This window comes from Acartia tonsa, chromosome 3, assembly GCF_053477335.1.
Source record: "Acartia tonsa isolate MP-2025a chromosome 3, ASM5347733v1, whole genome shotgun sequence".
Taxonomy (NCBI): domain Eukaryota; kingdom Metazoa; phylum Arthropoda; class Copepoda; order Calanoida; family Acartiidae; genus Acartia; species Acartia tonsa.
In genome coordinates, this window is record NC_137262.1 from 30202859 (window position 1) to 30223080 (window position 20222).

The following is a 20222-nucleotide window of genomic DNA, read 5'->3' on the forward strand; positions in this document are numbered from 1 at the left end:
CCTAAAACCTAAAACTTTAAAACCCCTCACAATACCCCCATAAAAATTTTAAAAAATACATAGGATTACTACCCTCAAACCTTTGAAACCGATTTTTTACCCATCAAAATTTTTGAAAATACATATAATTACCCCCCCTCCCAAACCTTTGAAATCCCTCATTTTAGCCCTATGAAAATTTTAAGAATACATTTGATTAACCCCTTCTCCCCCTCAAACCTTCGAAACCACTCATTTTACCCTCACAAAATATAAAAAAAATACGTTAAATTACCCGCCCAAACATTTAAAAAACATTATTTTACAGCTTCTAAATTTTATAAATTCATTAGATTTTAAAAAAAAGCTTGGACGTCATTATACAAAGTATAAATTATATTTTTCAGAAAATTCCAGAAAGAAAAACTTTTTGTTAAAAATTAAATAAGCTCGCAGCAACTCCTATAAATTTTCATTCAGAATTTTACTATTTCATTTTTAGGGTATGGGAACATCGCCCCTAAGACAAAGTGGGGTCGGATAGTGACCATGATCTACGCCACATTCGGTATGCCCATCTTCATCATGTGGGTCTCCAACATGGGTACCCTGCTGGCACAGACCTTCACCTTCGTGTATGCCAACATCTGTTGCTTTGTCTGCAGACAAGGCAAGAAAAGGAAGGTAAGTGAAAATTGAGTCAGGGATCTAAAGGGATAAGACAATGACCAGTAAATTGATGTACATCCCCAATGATAATTCACAAAATTAACCCTCCTGTAGATTTCAATTAGTAGTTGAAACCTTTGAACACTCAACTTAATGAACCAACCAATTAAAATACAATAATAGTCTCCAAAGTTGTTGAGCCAACGAATAAGAAAACGTTGTTATAAAACTTTGAGGAATAGTGTCATTAGTCCATTGTCCTCTTCCTTCCTGGAATTTACAGTAAAACTAACGGAGCAAGGGAGGTGACATTAGATTTAAATCATATTGACACCCAAAGTTTATGACCAAGTTATCTGATTTGTTGCGACAAAAACTTGTGTGTGACTGTTTATAGTCTTATTTATTAATATATCTGAGAAAAACTACCCTGTTGTTTTTGTGTCTTTCTGTAATACTTGGTTGGGCTTATTTTTAGTAACCGACCAATCCAGACTTTTATGAAAACTTACAGGACATTTACATACACATATGAATCTGCTTCAGTATATAGAAAAGTCTTGTAGTCCAATTTTTACAGACTTTTACAGACAGAGACTTCGACCATAGCATTGGAAACATTAAATAGTTTATACCTGACCCAAAATATAATTGAATAGTTTGGCTACAAACATTTAAACTTGTTTTATAGGAGAAGAAAATCCAGCAACGTCGTGAAGAACGCGAGAGCCGCCGTGAACAGCGAGCAAGAGCAAGAGCTGAGGCTGCTCAAAACTCCAACAGAAACTCAACAAGAGAATCTATCCTTCCATTGTACTACTCAGATATTGGTGAGAATATTTGCTAAATAAATGAATATATGATATACGTGGATATTATGATAGGGGAAAAATTATCGCCAACGGACAAAATTTATTGGTCAGTTCATTCATCCAGTAGGAGGGGAGATGATGTGGTGTAAAGTTTTTTTTAGCAACCTACGAATTTTGCTTTATTTTAGAAACTGGAAGAAGTAGTACAGCCCCAAGTACATGTAGTACAAGAGAACGAGATAAACTGGACCCGGCAGTCAAGAAAATTTTATCAGAATGTGCTAGGTAACATTTTTAAATTGGAATCAATAAATAAGAATTATCTAAGTAAACAAAGCTACTTTACACTAGCACTTTTCTTATCTTTTATCATTTTCTCTCAGTTCATCTTAGAATATTCCTTTTCTGGCATTAAAAAGCTTATCAGCTATGCTTCAATAAGGAGGAAATAATTTTTCTCAAATAAGATCATATAACTAATTGAATTTAAAGTATTTTCATTTAAAGCTCCATGTTCTGATATCTATAATACAAAGTAGAATGATGTCTGTCTGTCCCTTAAGATCTTGGTAACCACTGATCCGATCGGATTCTGCTCTTCAGGGAATATACATACTGGTTTTTGGTGGTTTTGGGCTATTTTCTTGAAGGGTGGGACACCCCCCCCCAAAAAAAAATTATGAAAAGATTGAAAAGAAAGCGTTATGGGGAACCCATAAATTATGGTTCGCAGCATGCACCAAAATATGTTTTTTTTTTAAAATATGTTCGAAATAAGTGGTTGCATCTCCAATTTTTTTTTAATTACCACTTGGGGCAAAGCCCCTAGAGGCTAGGGACGAATCCGCTAGTAGATAATAAAACATAAAAGTTTAGACCTTTAAACCTAACTAAACATTGCTAATTACAACGGATACCATGGAAACTGTCCCAATTTTGTATAACTTTTGCGGAACATGTTCCAGTTACGTCATATTTTTCTTTCCCGAAAAAGGGAAGGGGGAAAGAAAAAAAAGGAAAGGGGGAAGAAAAAAGAGATGGGAGAAAAGGGGGTTTTCCCCATCTTTTTTGAAGAGATTTTCTTCCCCCCTTCCCTTTTTCGGGAAAGAAAAATATGACGTAACTGGAACATGTTCCGCAAAAGTTATACAAAATTGGGACAGTTTCCATGGTGTCATTACAACGATATTTTACTCTTCATATGGATTCAAACTTTAATTATACTGCGTACCATCATTCGTTCATCTAACTCAAATCTATCAGCGAAATTTTTTATTTTCAATTTTAAAAAAATATTCAAGGGGGAAATGAGGCCGTCTCCATACGAGGCTTTTCTATATAACCTTTTTTAACCGAACCTATACATAAAAATTTGTATTGCATTCCTAGGTATAATATTGACAACAATGATGATGATCCTCTTTCTGAACAAGTTGTTGAAGAAATGAGACATGCTGATGCTATCAAAGATATTAGGTATATATGTATATAATCACCCGTATCTGCACTCAAAAGTCAAGGGCCTCTCAGCTGAGAGTACATGGTTACTTAGTGGCGGCTTCAGCCCGACCTTCTTTGGTAGATTTCAATAACTGCTTGCATGCTACTTCCGACATTTTTTTATAATGCCACAGAAAAGCAGAAAAAGTAGCCTTTTCTGCCAATTATTAATGCAAAATTTACCTGAAAAAAGAAGAATTTCACCTGATAAATATGAGATTTCAAAAAAAGAATTCTATCTATGAAAATATTTTTGATTTCCCAAAATTTATTTTTTTATGAAATTGAACATCAAAATTTGATTAGTTTAATTAGGAATGATATCCGAAGCCAAAACACCTCCCCCGTAGGGTCTCCAGACAAGTCTCCAGTCACTTCTCCACAACGGTCACCTTCTATACTCAGACAAAATAGGTGGGTCAAACATTTTGCTTGAGTCAAATGCTCAACTTCTATAAAAGCTCTTCATAGTGCCTATAAAAAACGTCATAAAATACAAAAGACCAATGATAGGCCAATACACAGACTAAATTACCCATAGTAAGCCAGTATATTATTTCAATTGACCAATTGTAGGCCTGTATGACTTCATTTATATAGGCACTATAAATAGCTTCCTTATATTATCAGGCCAACGAAGTGTAACAAACACTTTGCTTACGTCAAGTATACATTTTATATGGAATAATAACGAACAACGACTTTCAGTTCTGATCTTCCAAACTTTTTTTGTTGGATATTCAGACTTTGAAGCATATATATCGTCATCACAAAATTTGAGAAAGATCTGTTTATTATTTAATTTTGAAAATATTATTGGTATTTTAGTCGACAATATAGAGAAATGAGTACATATGAGAATACAAAGATTGAAACTGAACCACCATTAAGAAAAATTTCAGGTACTATAAATTAATTTGTTAGAAAAAAATTTGATAGCACATATAATGAAAGCCTAGACATATGATTATCCTTATTAAAAATAGATGCGCAACTCAAAGTAAAACCAAGGATGACAATATCCAAATAGCAAAGAATAAATATAACTGAGAATGGAAAAACGTACAAAGTAAGTTATAAAGCAGATGTTGAGTTGTCATAAAAAAGAACAAATAATCACAGAAAATCACAAAGAAAAAAATATTATTTTAAAATGACAGACAGGCGGACAAAACAATGTAAATTCTAAATGATTACAGGTCAAAGAATCTTTACTGAAAAATTCAGCTGTCTGAAAAAATCACATTTTCTCCATAGCGTTAAAGACTTAATGACAGACAAAGTTGATTTAGAGTAGCTTTACTACAAAAAAGTGAATAGATAAGCATAGTTGTAAAAATATCAGGTATCAAATTAACATGTAATTACAAACATATTTGAATGTCAACTAGCACAGTAACGTCACACACACAGAGTTTTATGTTAGACAATGCATAGACATTACTTTAATTAGATGCTTATACTGTACAAAACAATATAAAAAGTATTTTTAAATGACAAGCAAATTTCTTTTTTTTATGAAATGTTTAAAATTAGCAGAAAACTAACTTACACATATAGTGCTTCTGTCAGTCTGTACCGAAAAATCTCATTTTTTTTTTTTGGGGGGGGGGTAGTTAGAACCAACCATCTCAAAATCACAATCATATATTTACTTTAACTACAGTTAGTAGTTCAAGTAGAGATGGAGTAGTTAATTAGCCTTGCTACATCCAACTAATTATATTCTATTATAGGAACTACAGTTAGTAGTTTATGTAGAGACGGAGTAGTTAATACAGCCTTGCTACATCCAACTAATAATATTCTATTATAGGAACTACAGTTAGTAGTTTACGTAGAGATGGAGTAGTTAATACAGCCTTGCTACATCCAACTAATTATATTCTATTATAGGAACTACAGTTAGTAGTTTACGTAGAGATGGAGTAGTTAATACAGCCTTGCTACATCCAACTAATTATATTCTATTATAGGAACTACAGTTAGTAGTTTACGTAGAGATGGAGTAGTTAATACAGCCTTGCTACATCCAACTAATTATATTCTATTATAGGAACTACAGTTAGTAGTTTACGTAGAGATGGAGTAGTTAATACAGCCTTGCTACATCCAACTGCCTTCCAAGCACAGGTTCAAATTAATTCTATAATGATTGCCGTCTCTTTATAAAATGTCCTTAAACCTGGAATTTCATAATTGAAACTAAGTGTAATGATGTTTCTGTGGTATGCGGCAACTCTGGACCATGCAGAAACCAAGACATTATAGTGATGCTATGCACCCAGCTAAATCCTGTTAGTCTACAATTGTAAAGCCACCTGCGAATATGTCAGATAACGGTATTGATTTCATCTCTCAGTTGTCCTGTAAGTGGAGGGAGGGGTGTTACCCCTCCCTCTCCCTTCTTAAGCACCGGAACCTTCCCCTTCAACCACCAAGTTATCAGCACCACCTCAGCCCTGAGGATAAAGGATCTAAGCCTTCCCTCACCGGATAGAATCACCCCCACACAGACTGTTGTTGTCACAGTAATCATCAAACCTTCCCTTTTAGTACCCAGACCTACCACTCAACCCCTCTATGCTTATCTACCTATTGTGCTGTTCCATGGGCTATCCTGCCTCCCCCGGACAGGGATAGCCATCTACCTAACCATTGCAACTATCTATGTTTTACTTGTATGATTTACCTTTAACTATCTTTATTCCTAATCCATATGTATTTATATTATGTTGTACAACTTTAGTAACCCTTAGACCCTGAATAAAGAAACAACTGAATAGACTCTGTTTATTATTTAGTGATTGCTAGAGAAGCGTAGCTTCTCTATAGTATAGGTGTCCACGTCTGTTCACACTGCCGTAGTCATTTGAACTCTGGTGTCTGCCATTTATCCTAGGCGGATACCACAACTTTTGGTGTCAGCTGTGTGAGATTACGGCAAACCACAAGTGTAGAGCAGACGCGCAGCTGAGGCTAAGGTACTCCCAGCAGTGAAACTGGCAAAACTGACACAAGCAACCTGAATTACCCACCCTGGATAGCAAGACTCTGCATCCGGCAGTTGTGGAAGCGAAACCTAGCGAAAGACCACTAAGTGTGGCGGAACCCGAGCTGCGGAGAGTAGCGAAATCGGACGAGAGACTGCGGAGAGCAGCGAAACTTGACGGAGAACCGCGAGAAGCGCCGACATCTAACGGAGAATTGAGCGCTCAAGGGCTGAAACAGGCCTGCGGACGAGCTGAAACAGGCCAACTAAGTGTAAACGGCTGAAAATAGGCCAACATTTACTGCAAGAGATAGCAGGATTCGAACCAGCGGCGCTGCAGGAAGGGACATTCCCTGCCGCCACCAGCCGGATTCGGATACACGGCGCTGCAGGACGGGACATTCCCTGCCGCCGACAGGCTGAAACAAGCCAAATAGCTGCGAGCTGCGAGCGAATATACGAGTGTAGTGTACCAAGCAGAAGAAAACTACGTTAACTCCAAGTATCCTGAGAGGCTACAGCGCAGCCACCCATCTAGAAAAACAGATATTATATCACATTGTAGGGATTACCACCCTAGTGTGAAGGCTGAACAATAGATTTATGAGCAAGGATTGGTAAACAAATTTGTTGTGTATTGTGATAAAACTAAAAATAGAACAGGCTTGGTAAGCAAATCTGTGGTGTATTGTGATAAAGCCAAAAATAGAACCTAGATGTAATATAACAATGCATTGATAAACAATCTAACCCCCCCAAGCCTTCAGCACAACAAATACACCCCTTATTCCAACGGAAGGGGAGGGGCCCACCATCCATTGAAGAAAATACAATCGAGGTGACATAACAATAAGCTCAGGATTAAGGAAAAGGCACAATTACCTCACAACCAAGTTACTTCAAACCTGTAACACCCCCCTCCCCATAAGGGGGGAACGGACGGTTTTACCCCGTCCCTTCACGCGCTCCCCCTCCTACCCACACTTAAATAAGTCCGCCCACGGTGTGGAGATAGCGACCGGGAGAACAGAGCGCCATTAACGGGTCGCAGAGCTTAGGACGCAACAAAAAAATTCAACAGAAAAAGAGAGATCAAGTGGACCAATGAGAAAGCAGATTGAGGGATAGAAGTGCGTTTTACCTGTGTGCACACTCTGACGGCGCGTAGGCGCGTTGCAAGAAAAGGGGATTTCACACACACACACACACACAGGAGAGGGGCCACTCTATAGCATACAACAGAGATATTTTTTTAGAAGAAAAACTTGCAAGCTCCTCCCTCCCTATCTACAGTGTGATAAGGAAAACTAAATCAGTTCCTTAGACCAGCTCAGACCCTCAACATTTTCCTAGCTCTGCCGACCCTACTTCAAAGCTGAGTGGCTAGTGAACAAAATATATGTATATATAAATACCTAAGTGTTAACAACTCAATACTAAGTTGTGCAGCAACAAAGTGATAAATAGTGTTGTTTTTTGTATCATGGTTGCAAGTAAGTGAATACTAACCTCACCATACAACACTGGAGACTGATATGGTAACTTAACGAAAGTACGCCCACCCTGTGGAAATAGCCTGACTTGATGCCCCACACTGGGCAGTGGTGGTGTGTACCTTGACCATAGACCCTCATAGTTGTGAACTATATACAGAGGAAGCGTGATTTTTTTGGAGCAAGGAGGAAAGCTAGCTAGCTCTGCGGATATTCCTATACACGTATATATATATGGGAGTGTAGCCATATATAGATAGCCTACATATCCATATATCTACTAGCGGATACGCTCCTAGAGACATCTATGGACACCTAACATATTCCCTTTTATCTCTAAGCTAAGATCCGCTGGTTATCACAGAAATCAAGAGCTATACTGGAAAGGAGAACAACTCAGGCTCAACAGTTAAACAAGACGCTGGCACCAACAGACCAACCCCCTGCTACTTATCATGGGGACACTCCAGCCACCAAAACTCTTGAGCCAGGAGGACAGAGCCTACGGCTACGTGGACTACCACCCTAATTACACAGCTATAGTATCTATAATAGGGGTGAGCCGGCTCGAGCCACCTTGCGGCGCGGCTACTCTACTCTGCTCCTATATCTACAAGATGAGAAATTGCCAGCCCCTAGCCCGACGTGCGGCAATAGAAGACATTCCTGATTGGGCATTAACTGTGTGCCTAGGCATGCTGCTGGCACTGTGGTGGACAGAAGTCTTCATTTGGATCATAACCACCAACATCTGTACACCACCACTCTCTGCTTCTTCATACAAGGTGCTGCTTCTGTTATTACTTTGGCCTACTGTGTTGAGTACAGTGAACATAAAACACATGCCAGGTCACAGACCCCTGGTCCCTGAGATGCCCTTGTCTGGAAGGGTGACTGAATGTCCGCTGCACAGCTCCTGTACAGTTGGTGCTCAACGCACGAGAAGTGGAGATACTGGACTGGGGATTGTTGAACCTGTATGTGTCCTCCCGGGAGTGTTGAACGATGCGACTAAGCCCAATGAGAAGGTGACAAGCTTCAGAGACTTAGTGGCCCGCCCCAAGATGGACACTACCACCAGAACTGAGACTCCAAAGGGGCCCAGCCCTAGGGCCAGTACCACCTGTGTCTGGGGTGGAAAGGTCCTCCCTGGCGCTGGCCTCACCAACCTGGAGGATGGGGAGCTGTCCCAGGGGAATAGGCTCTTCACCCAGATGCCCGACGCGTACCTGGGGGTGGGGGAGCCGCCACCCAAGCCTCCCTGGGAGCCCCCAGGCATGGAACGACTGGGGACCGGCCTAAGGATGGAGAATGGTGACCTGCTGCAGTTGAAAGCTTTACCCAGCACGGAGGGAGCAGGGTTGACCAGCAGCAGTGAGGCTGTTCCCCCACACTCCAAGACCAGATGCCTCTACTCTGTTGAACCACTGCACATGACCCAGCCAAGTCCCCCCATGCTGCTGAAGATGGAGGCCCACCAGGATGCAGAGCTCCAACTAGGGAAGTCAATAAGAAGGCCACCCCCTGCCAAAACCAGAATCACCGCAGGGGCTCCCCACCAGCAGCTGACGGAGCCTGGCAGGGACGCAATACCAGCTGGCCACTCTGGCCTAACTCAGGTGGCTACCAACAGTCCGCTGGCAGTCCAGAACCCAGTTCAGGCTACCATCAGTATGGCATCTTCTGGGCTTTGCTGGTTCAACGGTGGGTACCTGTCCACACACTGGTCACAGATACCCCCCAGAGATCATAGCCCCCCTTCCGACTGGCACCATCAACGGCCTTTGCTACCAACTACCTGGCGTAACTGGAGGCAGGATCCCTCATGTGGAGAAGCACCTGCAGAAGCTAAGGCCGAGGCTGGCCTCGCCACCCAGGAGAGGAGAGCCGCTGTTGGATGGAAGGGACCTGTGTGTATGGGGAGGAGGCTGAATGTAACCAAGGAGCCACCACAAGCAGCCCAGCACTGCCTGATCCCTAGTAGGGGAGACCCTGTTTGTCAGCTGGTGCCCCAACTGGAGGATGAGAGACCTGGCAGGTTGATACACCCGGGGGAAGCCGGACTGATGGGACCCAGCTGGACGAAGGAGCGCTGCTGCTTCAACGGCCACACAGCCGCCAAGTGTAGAACCGGTTGGGACCAGGCAATGAAGAAACACCAGGCAGCCCAACAACCTGCATACAACCAGTCTGACACCCAGGTCTACCTGGAGGGAGATGCCCAGCCGTCACCCCAACCAGCTGCCGCCGCTGGGGCCGCGGCTACCCAGGAGTCTGTGTCTCAGATTGGGACCATAGTGGCCAGGATCAACGTGCTGGGAGGAGCGGCTGAACCCAACCGGGTTGGCCTGGACTTCAGCCTCAACCACATGGGACCGGAGTTTGTGCAGCCAACCAACATTGCGGAGCCAGAAGTCCTGCGGCCTCTGCCGGTCGGCCTCAACATGATGGTACCCGTCAGACCGCGTCCCCCGAAGGAGGAGGTAACCCCTGTCACCCCCAGCGAGAGCCGAGGGGCGCTACCCAGCGCCACCGGGACGGTGTACGGGGAGGCCCTGGCGGCCGCCGAGCGGGAGAGGCAAGAGGCGCTAGCCAGCGAGTCTGAGTCAATGTATGGGACGCCAACCGGCGTCGCCACCTGGGAAGAACGAGAGGTGCTTCCCTGCACCACCAAGCTGATGTCTGGGGCGACAACCGTCGCCGCCACCTGTGAAGACTGGGGGGTGCTATCCAGCGCCCCACGCTGGTGCCTGGGGCGACAACCGTCGCCGCCACCGAGAGACCTGGACCCCCGTGAAGACTGGGGGGTGCTATCCAGCGCCCCCACGCTGGTGCCTGGGGCGACAACCGTCGCCGCCACCGAGATACCTGGACCCCGGAACGAGCCCGCAGCCCCAGAGGAAGGGGTGACACCCGTCACCCCCAGTCAGCCAGAGCCCCCAGCCAGCAGGGAGAGTCCAGCTGTCCCTCACCCTCAACTGCGTCCAGCTGTCTACCTCCCTCAACCAAGCCAGGGTAATTGTATTGCATTGGTGTACCAGGAAGTTTGTGCTGGGTCAAACTTGCCTGCGCCCCCTGCATCTGCCCCAGGAACCAGGATATCAGCCATTACCAGCCAAACTGAAGAAGCTTTGACTGCTGCCTGGGGAGTAACTCAACTAGATGCACCAAGTGCCGAGCCTAACCATAGAAGTAGAGGATCCCCAACAATTATGTCTACCCAAGATGGAGACGATGTGCCTGGACACCTTCAGGCTAGGGGAGGAAATCCGGAGCCTTGTGCCTCCAGTCCACCAGCAGCAGTGGCCGTGGATTGGCCTGTCCCCCAGCCAACTAGAGCGGAGCCAACCTTGCAGATCCAAGACAGCCTCCGGCACAGGGGATGGACTGTTACCTTCCCCTACCCTGCAGGTCTGACTGCCATGCACCACCCTGCCAATGTCCAGGATGAGCCTGAGGGAGGCAACGTTCCTACAGTATGGCGACCACCACCTGCCCGCGTTGACAGAGACCCTGGAAGCCGAATGAACCTGACCAGCCCCGAGGGCGAAGAAGCTGCGCCTGCATCCAGTAGCCAGCCTGCCAGCAGCAAGGTGACCAACAAGATGGAGACCACCAGCCCAGTAGAGAAACCTGAAGAGGTGTATACCTTGCGGCTGTTGGTCCAAGCCCCCTCATGTGCTGTGCCACCCCTGGAGGTTGCCAGGGTGGCCTCAGAGGTACACATCCAACGGCCAGAACATCCAACCGGACCAGCTACTCCAGCAGATATAGCAGATTCCGTTCGACCTGGGGAGGGCTGGAGTCTACCACCGTTCAGCAGCTGGTGTCCTGGCAGACCCATTCCACAAGGACAACAAACTGAAGGCCTCAACCACTGTCGGAAGTCTGGCGGTGCAGACAACCCCTCCCAGCCTTCCGAGGGGAGAGTTGTGGTATGCGGCAACTCTGGACCATGCAGAAACCAAGACATTATAGTGATGCTACGCACCCAGCTAAATCCTGTTATTCTACAATTGTAAAGCCACCTGCGAATATGTCAGATAACGGTATTGATTTCATCTCTCAGTTGTCCTGTAAGTGGAGGGAGGGGTGTTACCCCTCCCTCTCCCTTCTTAAGCACCGGAACCTTCCCCTTCAACCACCAAGTTATCAGCACCACCTCAGCCCTGAGGATAAAGGATCTAAGCCTTCCCTCACCGGATAGAATCACCCCCACACAGACTGTTGTTGTCACAGTAATCATCAAACCTTCCCTTTTAGTACCCAGACCTACCACTCAACCCCTCTATGCTTATCTACCTATTGTGCTGTTCCATGGGCTATCCTGCCTCCCCCGGACAGGGATAGCCATCTACCTAACCATTGCAACTATCTATGTTTTACTTGTATGATTTACCTTTAACTATCTTTATTCCTAATCCATATGTATTTATATTATGTTGTACAACTTTAGTAACCCTTAGACCCTGAATAAAGAAACAACTGAATAGACTCTGTTTATTATTTAGTGATTGCTAGAGAAGCGTAGCTTCTCTATAGTATAGGTGTCCACGTCTGTTCACACTGCCGTAGTCATTTGAACTCTGGTGTCTGCCATTTATCCTAGGCGGATACCACATTTCTATTGTCAGTCTGTCTTACTCCCTCCTCCCCCAATATTCCAAAAACTGCTGATTATCTACCCATCCATTTACCTAAAATACCTAACTATATCTATCTAGACTGGAACAGACCCCAGAGCCATGTTTGATCCCTCCTCCCCAATGATACACAAACTGCTAATTATCTATCCATCTATTTTGATTTTATACCTTACTACCTATCTATTTACCCCACTATCTATCTATCTATCTAGATTGGTGCAGCCCCCAGAGCTTTGTTTGATCCCTCCTTCCCCATGATCCATAAACATCTGGTTATCTACCCGTCTATCTATCTGTCTAGACTGAACAAACAGAACTATTTATCTTTCTATTTAACTCTTTATCTATCTATCTAGATTGGTACAGCCCCCAGAGCTATGTTTGATCCAACATCCTCAATTATCCATAAACAGCTGAATATCTATCCATCTATTTACCTATGATACCTAACTATCCATCTATCTACCTAACTATTTATCTATTTAGACTGGTACAGCCCCCAGAGCTATGTTTGATCCAACATCCTCAATTATCCATAAACATCTGAATTTCTATCCATCTATTTACCTATGATACCTAACTATCCATCTATCTACCTAACTATTTATCTATTTAGACTGGTACAGCCCCCAGAGCTATGTTTGATCCCTCCTCCCCAATGATACACAAACAGCTGACCCTGCCAGAAAAAGATATGGAACTTGTTTCAGCTGCAAAGGAATCGTAGTTTTGCAATTTATTCAATATATTCCCCGAGAATTTGAATGTTTGGTACATTTTAAAACAACTACTGTTAGCGGTTGGTAATTCTATAATCCTACCCTTTATTATAAAAAGTTTTTTATAAGGTGTGCGTTATAAAGTATTATAGTAGAATCCAACTCACTGTAACTAAAGCAAAGACCCTGCAATAATAGGATTCATTCCCAAAATTCTGATATATATAAATATTAGATTTTACCTTCCCCTCCAACAATTTCAAGATTACCATCTAAATAATTGGAAGTCCCTTAAACAATGAGACCAATAATTTAATTTCTTTGTTAACAGATACAATAAGCTAAATTAACAAAAAAAATATTGAAATAACACAAAACTTCGATCAAGGATCCGCTGCCAGTAAAAGAAACTGCAGCCGAAAAGGCGAAGAAAGAGGCGGAGTCAAAACCAGCGCCGGTCGAGAAGGTTCCAGTCATGCCTGTCATAGGGATTATGTCAAACAATTTTTATTACAATAGCGGATGCGCCCCTTACATCTAGGGGTTCGAAGGGATTGGGAAGAACAATTAGAAAAGCCTTAAATCCAAAAAATTGACAGCCTAAAAGCATTCAGAGACCTTTGTAAAGATTCTCGAAAATGGAGAACTTAATCGGTTCAGTAGTTATTGAAATCGACTTTAGATAGAGACAAAAAAAAACTTACTACTTTATCAAATAGACTGAGCCCCTAGTATCTATGGGCATGTTATCAAAAGGGAAATATGTGGCAGTATAAAAGCTAAAACAATTCCAAGACCTAAAGCTTTATATTAAGCTTTCCTAAAAAGAAAGACTTCATTCAGTTTAGAAGTTTTTGAGATCTAAAGCTTCAGACAAAAAAGCCATACTATTTTATTGGAAAGATAGAAACTAAGTACTAACAATAAAATACCCCAGACACACGCTTGATCCTAATTATCAACGAGATTTCGAGATTTGACCTTTTATTCATATTTTGTTGAGCAAAAGTTAAATTTCTGTGGAAATTAATAAAGACACAGAAAATCCTAATTCCTAATAAGTGTAAAACTTGCTTATTTTCTTAAGGAAAAGTGTATGAAGAAAAATAAACATAAAATACTAGATTTATGATTTCTGAAAAGATAAATATTTTGTCTCAATTACCTTCATCTTTTATTCTTAATGTAAACAGACAATTTAATAAACAAATTCACTCAGGTCTGTAGATTCTATTCAAATCTTATTCTATAACTAGGAGCGCTTGAGGTGGGAAGAGTGAGTCGACCCCCACCCCTCATTTTCAATTTTAGTTTTTCTAGGGGCAATTTCGCTTGGGAGGGTTTAAGGGCCATTCTCTTAAATACTTATAAACCTTCTCAAAACCTATGAGAAGCTAAATTGTAAAGGAGAACCATAACGGTTCAGCTGTTAACGTCATCATTTTACTTAAGGATTAGGTAATATCAATTACTTCAGCTAAAGATTTTACTTAACATATGGATTGCCAGATCATTTTTCATATTTCACTGTTGCCGAGATCTTTTTGTAGATTTTTAATGTGATTTTGGTGGATTTTTCACGAAAACAATTTTGCCCCACTAAGCGATTAGAGGGGCAATTTTTTTTTAAGAATCCACCTCTGGAGTATTAATTAATGAAGCACAGGACTAGGACATTTGACAGGAAAGATTATTGTTTGACTTAATTGATGTTATTAGTGTTCATTGTTGCATACATTCTATTTGGAGCACTAATATTTTCATCATGGGAGAATTGGACATTTTTGGAAGGAGCTTACTTCTCCTTTATCACGCTTACTACTATAGGTAATTTAATTATAGAAGCATATCTCCTCTATAGATGGTCTATGTGTGTCCGTTCATCCATATAACATTTTCATCATGGGAGAATTAGACATTTTTGGAAGTAGCTTATTTTTCTTTATCACGCTTACTACTATAGGTAATTTAATTATCATAGAAGCATAGCTACTCTATAGATGGTCTATGTGTGTCCGTACATCCATGTATATCTTTTACTCTTGAAAGAATTTAACCCTCCCCCACCAACTTTTACTAATTCTTTAGAACAAAGGTTTAGTTTCTATTTAATAGACTCTTCTTAACCTAACCTAACATAAAAAAGCATCAGGTCCAAATGCAATATGAGGTAAGCCACCGAATGTTTAGGTTAGGTTAGTTTTAGAATTTAACGTCTTGAAGAGGGTTTTGTTGTGAAATACGAAATATTTATTTCAAATTTATCAGCTGAATCAAAGTCAAAGGAGTTTTAAATTTTATGAAATAGCCCTGATTTTCTTTACTTGAGATAAAGATACAGGATAAAATAATTTTAGGTTTCGGGGATTTTGTACCTGGAGACGCCATGTTGAATGCAGACACCAAGGATGGACAATACAAGCTTATTATTGCTTGTCTCTATCTTTTATTAGGTAAAAATATACGTATAACAGAAAGATTTTTGTTTGCAAGGTTTTGTGATTTATTTACAAAAAAATATATTTCTGTTTAATTGCTTTACGCATAGTTTTTACAGCAAACAAATAGATATTCTTACTATTAATGAAAAGGTTAAATTTAATTAAAATGTCTAATGATTTTTTTCTGAATTACAGTTTACTGTTAAATCAGGGATCTTGGACATAGTAGCCTCGGACAAAGTAGCCTGAACTGATAATAATGATCATGGCTGCAGCGCTCGGTCCCCTAGCCTGCCTAGCTGCGGGCACTCGGCCCCCTAGCCTAGAAACTAACCTAACCTTACCTAAAAATTGTAAAAATCTACCAACCACTTTTTGTAAACCCACGAAATTCCAAACGCCCTATGTATTCATACAAAATGTTTGGAACATTCATACATAGGTTAGGTTAGGTAATAGTCTAGGGGTCCGAGCGCTAAGGCCATGATTATTATTATCAGGTTAGGCTACTTTTCATTAGTAAATGTCCCGAGGCTACTTTGTCCAAGATCCCAAATCAGTGCTATTTTTTGTTACTGTGCTACTAATGGCTAGATAAAGTAAAAATCAGTATGTTGTACATGTAAAAGAAATCCACTATTTAATCTTTGAATTTAGGTCTGGCTGTGATATCTATGACTATTAACCTTCTACAGGTGATCAATATTTGTTTAAATTCCAGCTACTACGTAACTATGGTTTGTCAGTCATTGTTACTGTGCTACTTGTAGAGAGTATCTTCCTTGTTTACTGTAGAAAATATTTTTGTAGTGTGATAATAAAGGTATTATCATTTAAAGAAGTTCTGCTGAAAGTTTCTTTTTCCAACTGGATTTCATAAATTTTGTTCTCTCTATAGCTTTAGATTAGGGAACTAATATATAATAGAAGTGAATAAATTTATTAAAAACAATTTTAAAAAATGCTTGTTTGCTAAAGTACTAATTGTAATGGCTAAATCCAAGATCAAATGTTACATTAAAGTCAAGACTACATTGATTTACACAAATCTAATCCGCACACCAACATGCTACAGTTTTAAGATAATTCGGGTATACACCCTTTCGTGGCAACGCACCTTAAGGGACGATTCTTTGTATTTTTCCTAGCAGCTTTTCTCCTATTTCTAGCTCACGCAGGGCCAATTGCCTAACCCTGTGAACAATCACGTAACCTAATATAACCTAACCTAACCTATAAAAAGCCATTTAAAAATTCCCGATTATTCTTATTCAGCGTCCCTGAAATCTGAATAATAGCCTTATACCGTCCAAAGACTTTACTCTTTAGTTGATTTAAAGTTAAAATTTGACAAAATATTTAATTTTAGGAAACAGTTCTTGAGATGGTGATTAATCTTGCCAAGGATTTTGGAATCATTGATGACGATGATGAATTTACAGATGATGAAGATGAAATATAAATTAATCCACAGATAGTAAAATTATAAGATTAAAACCAGTTTTGTTTGAAGGGCCCAAGTCCTGGGCTTACAAAACTGGTAATAATTTTTATTTTAATATTGGTGGAAAATTGTTTGTATAACGATGCGTTACATAATTTTTTAGTATGGCTAAGAACCAGTTCTATCCAGCGGATATTAATCGGTCTCGAAGCCGTACTGTAAAATAAAAACCTTACCTACCTTGTCCTTAACTGGCTACCAATCCCACAGTAAATAAAATTTTCTTCAAATACAAAGCATGGTGGCTTTATCACAAGGTGAAACTAAAAAGATGCTGATTAAGAGTAAAATCTACTTAATTTTCTAATTTTCATATGAAATAACCTTTTTAATCAATAGTGACTTTTGAAATACAAGCATTAATTAATATTTCAGACACAATTAATGTGGAGTGCATTATGAAACATCTCAGAGTTTTAAATAAAATCTTAGTTTTACATAGCCTTGACACCTGTAGCTATTCAACAAACTTTGTTTAAGCCAACAAATTATTTTGCTCTTTACTCGCGAATAGGTTTTCTGGCATAGATATTGTAACCGCAAGGATGGAGATATTATAAAAATAAAATCTCAGTTAATTGTGTATAATTACCAGATTTTAAGTCAGTTATTTATAGTCTCTCCTCCCCGAGTGTTAATGGTCAAGGAAGGTTGAAATTAACCCAGATTATTTTAAATAAATACATTGTAACAAAAAGCGATAAATTGGCGATTTTTAACAGGCAAAAATGAGAGAAGGTATTTATTTCATTGATCTTCATGAATGTAAGAAGTTAGTTATATAATAGCTTCCATTAGCTTTCTATGATTTTTTTACTCTGCATTATTTGTGACTCCCTTTACAATTTTTATTTACAAAAACCATAGAGAAAATAATAAAAGAGAGAAATCGAGGTATTTGAAGGACTAAAATAGGCAGTGGGCCTAGAGGCCTATATTGAGCAATTGCCGCGCTGAATTTTTAATGTTATTCCACCACTTTTCAAAATGGGAATATCTTAAAATTAAATATAATTTCAAGACAATTATAGTTGCTGTTTGAAGCATAAATCTAATTTTTAAGGGATGATATAGAAATATTTTGAATTATCATCCATTCTGATGAAACCTAATGAAAGAATATAAAATTATCATTATTAATTTTTCATGACTTTGCTACTGACTTTAATCATAACACTCATTATCAGCTTATAAGATTTATATTGCAGTCTATCTAACTTATATTTTTTAATAAATAAACGTTTTTACAAATTTAATATGAACATTTGATTGTAAATTATAATAATCAGTTTTTCAGTGCCATCTAGCTTTGGATATAGAACTAGAATATCAAAGCGTTCATCAATTTTTATTTTGCCTGTATTTTTCTTGTTTTGGATTTTTGTCACTAAAGGGCCAAACCCTGAGGGGTAAATAACATCACTTGAAAATGTTAAAAATATTGTAAAAACGAGTATTGTCTGAGAAAGAACATAGATAGCTTTACAGATTATTCACTTATTTAGATTATTCAGTTATGAAATTTTTTATTTAATATTTAGCCTTAGTTTTAATGTATGTCTTTGAAGTAGACAACTAGCGAACCTGGTGGCTGAGAGCTAAACTATTAATTTTTTATTAGTAAACATTTAAAAGTTTTATCATGTTAATTAGATTTAAATATTACATTTAGGCTAATTTGAAAAAAAATAAATTTTTGATCATAAAAGGTGAACCCTCCTATTTTTAAACTAGGCGAAACATACTTTTCTGTTGCACTAAGACCGTCCGCGGCTGTTTGTTTTTTAAGATTCTAAATCAAATTGTATTTTAAATATTTTCTTTAATTTTTTTTAAAACATAATAAATTACAGAAAAATAATAATAATTAATAAGATAAAATTTTTTATTTTTTTTTACATATATAGAATAGGTTATGATTAAGATGCAAAAAGCCGCGGACGGTTTAGATAAATAGCAGACAAATTATTTTAGTAGGGGGGAAGTAATATTTTACAATGAAATTGGGGTGAGTATTCATCCTCTTATCCTTTTTTCTTATGACAAAAACTAACACCTAACTTCTTTTAGTGCAATTCTGTTTTTTTTTATTATTAACACAAATTTATTTTATAGATTAATTTTTTTTATTGTTTTTGTTAATTACTGATGTAGAAATTTGCATTTATTGTATAGATTGTTTATTAATAATTGTTGCAAGTGCTCAAGTTAACCTTATTAATAAAATATGTTAGTTTAATTGTTAATTTCTGAAATAAAATATCATTTTAAAACTTAAGAATCTATTTTATTGCTATGAATAAGATTGTGGTGACTATTATTGATAAAACATATTTTGTGTGCTACTCCGCGGATCCGTTAGTTTAGTAAAACCTTTTTGGCTGAGTTCTTTATTAGTCCAACTACCAGTATCTTTCATAAAAATTACGATGGTTTGGGTTTGTGTAGACTTAGCAGCATAGAAAAGTTGGTGGTTCATCTCGTTTTCTTATTCGTGGACTTCAAATCTTTGGGTACCTATATTGAATATACTAATTATGATTGGTTTGGTTCATAAGGTTGAATGTCTCTAAAGTTTCAATTACCAGTATTAACATCACACGGCTGGTTTTTTATTAAATGAATAAGTTAGGGTACAATGTTTGGCACTTTCGATATAAGTAAATGATAATGAAAAACCCATAGAATACGATAATACCTTCAGAAAAATCGATAAAAATAGTTTTCATACTAAATTTTGATTTTTAAATTTTTTTTCTTAAATGTCATAGCAGAAGATGCAAAATGTCGTCTTAGTTTTTGAGGGTTTTCATATTCTCTGAAATCTAAATTATCAAAATATTTTTTTTGGTAAATGATTATATGATATATGTCAAACATTTTATCAGAAAAAAAATATTTAAAATTATAAAGTAGAAACCTGAATAATTTTTCTTGTGGAAATACTTTTCTTTAATTTTGATAAACATATGTCTGCTAGCATTAAGATGTTTGTACTGCCAATACACGTTGGGTTTTATTTAAAGAATTTCTTTAAAATGTTGTTTTTTTACCTTGTATACCAATAACGCAAATTGCTATCAGAAAACCCCCGTACCCCCCAATCGACCAAGACTTGCCTACGGCCCGATCTTTTAGGATTGCTTTGTAATTCACATTTTTGAAAGTCTTTCAACAGTATACACAGCAAATGCTCTCTTTTTTAACTAACTTTCCGAATAATATACCTAAAGCATTTGAATTAACAAAGGATATGCTAATATTTTTACCATTCAAGTTTATTTAATATTCTAACAAATAGTGCAACCCTCCAAGTTATGGCTACTTTTCATGAACATATGATCTAAAGAATAAGCTCTGACGCAATGTCATATAAGGATATTATAATATTCATTAAAAAAATTGTTATTTTTGCATATATGTTACATTTTACAGTATTTTGTGGCTCAAAAGAAAGACAATTAAAA

The 20222-nt window shown here is 38.9% G+C and overlaps 1 protein-coding gene across 1 annotated transcript in view; it reads left to right on the top strand.

The window, feature by feature from the left end:
- Positions 1–18011, top strand: part of LOC145314830 (uncharacterized) — a 47573-nt gene extending 29562 nt beyond the window's left edge. The window contains exons 10-22 of the mRNA XM_080154910.1: positions 482–663; positions 1340–1478; positions 1649–1745; positions 2850–2936; positions 3276–3374; positions 3789–3862; positions 5017–5093; positions 12708–12806; positions 13196–13295; positions 14527–14637; positions 15168–15263; positions 15909–15946; positions 16621–18011. Coding sequence (XP_080011036.1) covers positions 482–663; positions 1340–1478; positions 1649–1745; positions 2850–2936; positions 3276–3374; positions 3789–3862; positions 5017–5093; positions 12708–12806; positions 13196–13295; positions 14527–14637; positions 15168–15263; positions 15909–15946; positions 16621–16713 — 1292 coding nt within the window. The 3' untranslated portion in view covers positions 16714–18011. The remainder of the gene's footprint in view (positions 1–481; positions 664–1339; positions 1479–1648; positions 1746–2849; positions 2937–3275; positions 3375–3788; positions 3863–5016; positions 5094–12707; positions 12807–13195; positions 13296–14526; positions 14638–15167; positions 15264–15908; positions 15947–16620) is intronic.
- The last annotated feature ends 2211 nt before the right edge of the window (positions 18012–20222 follow it).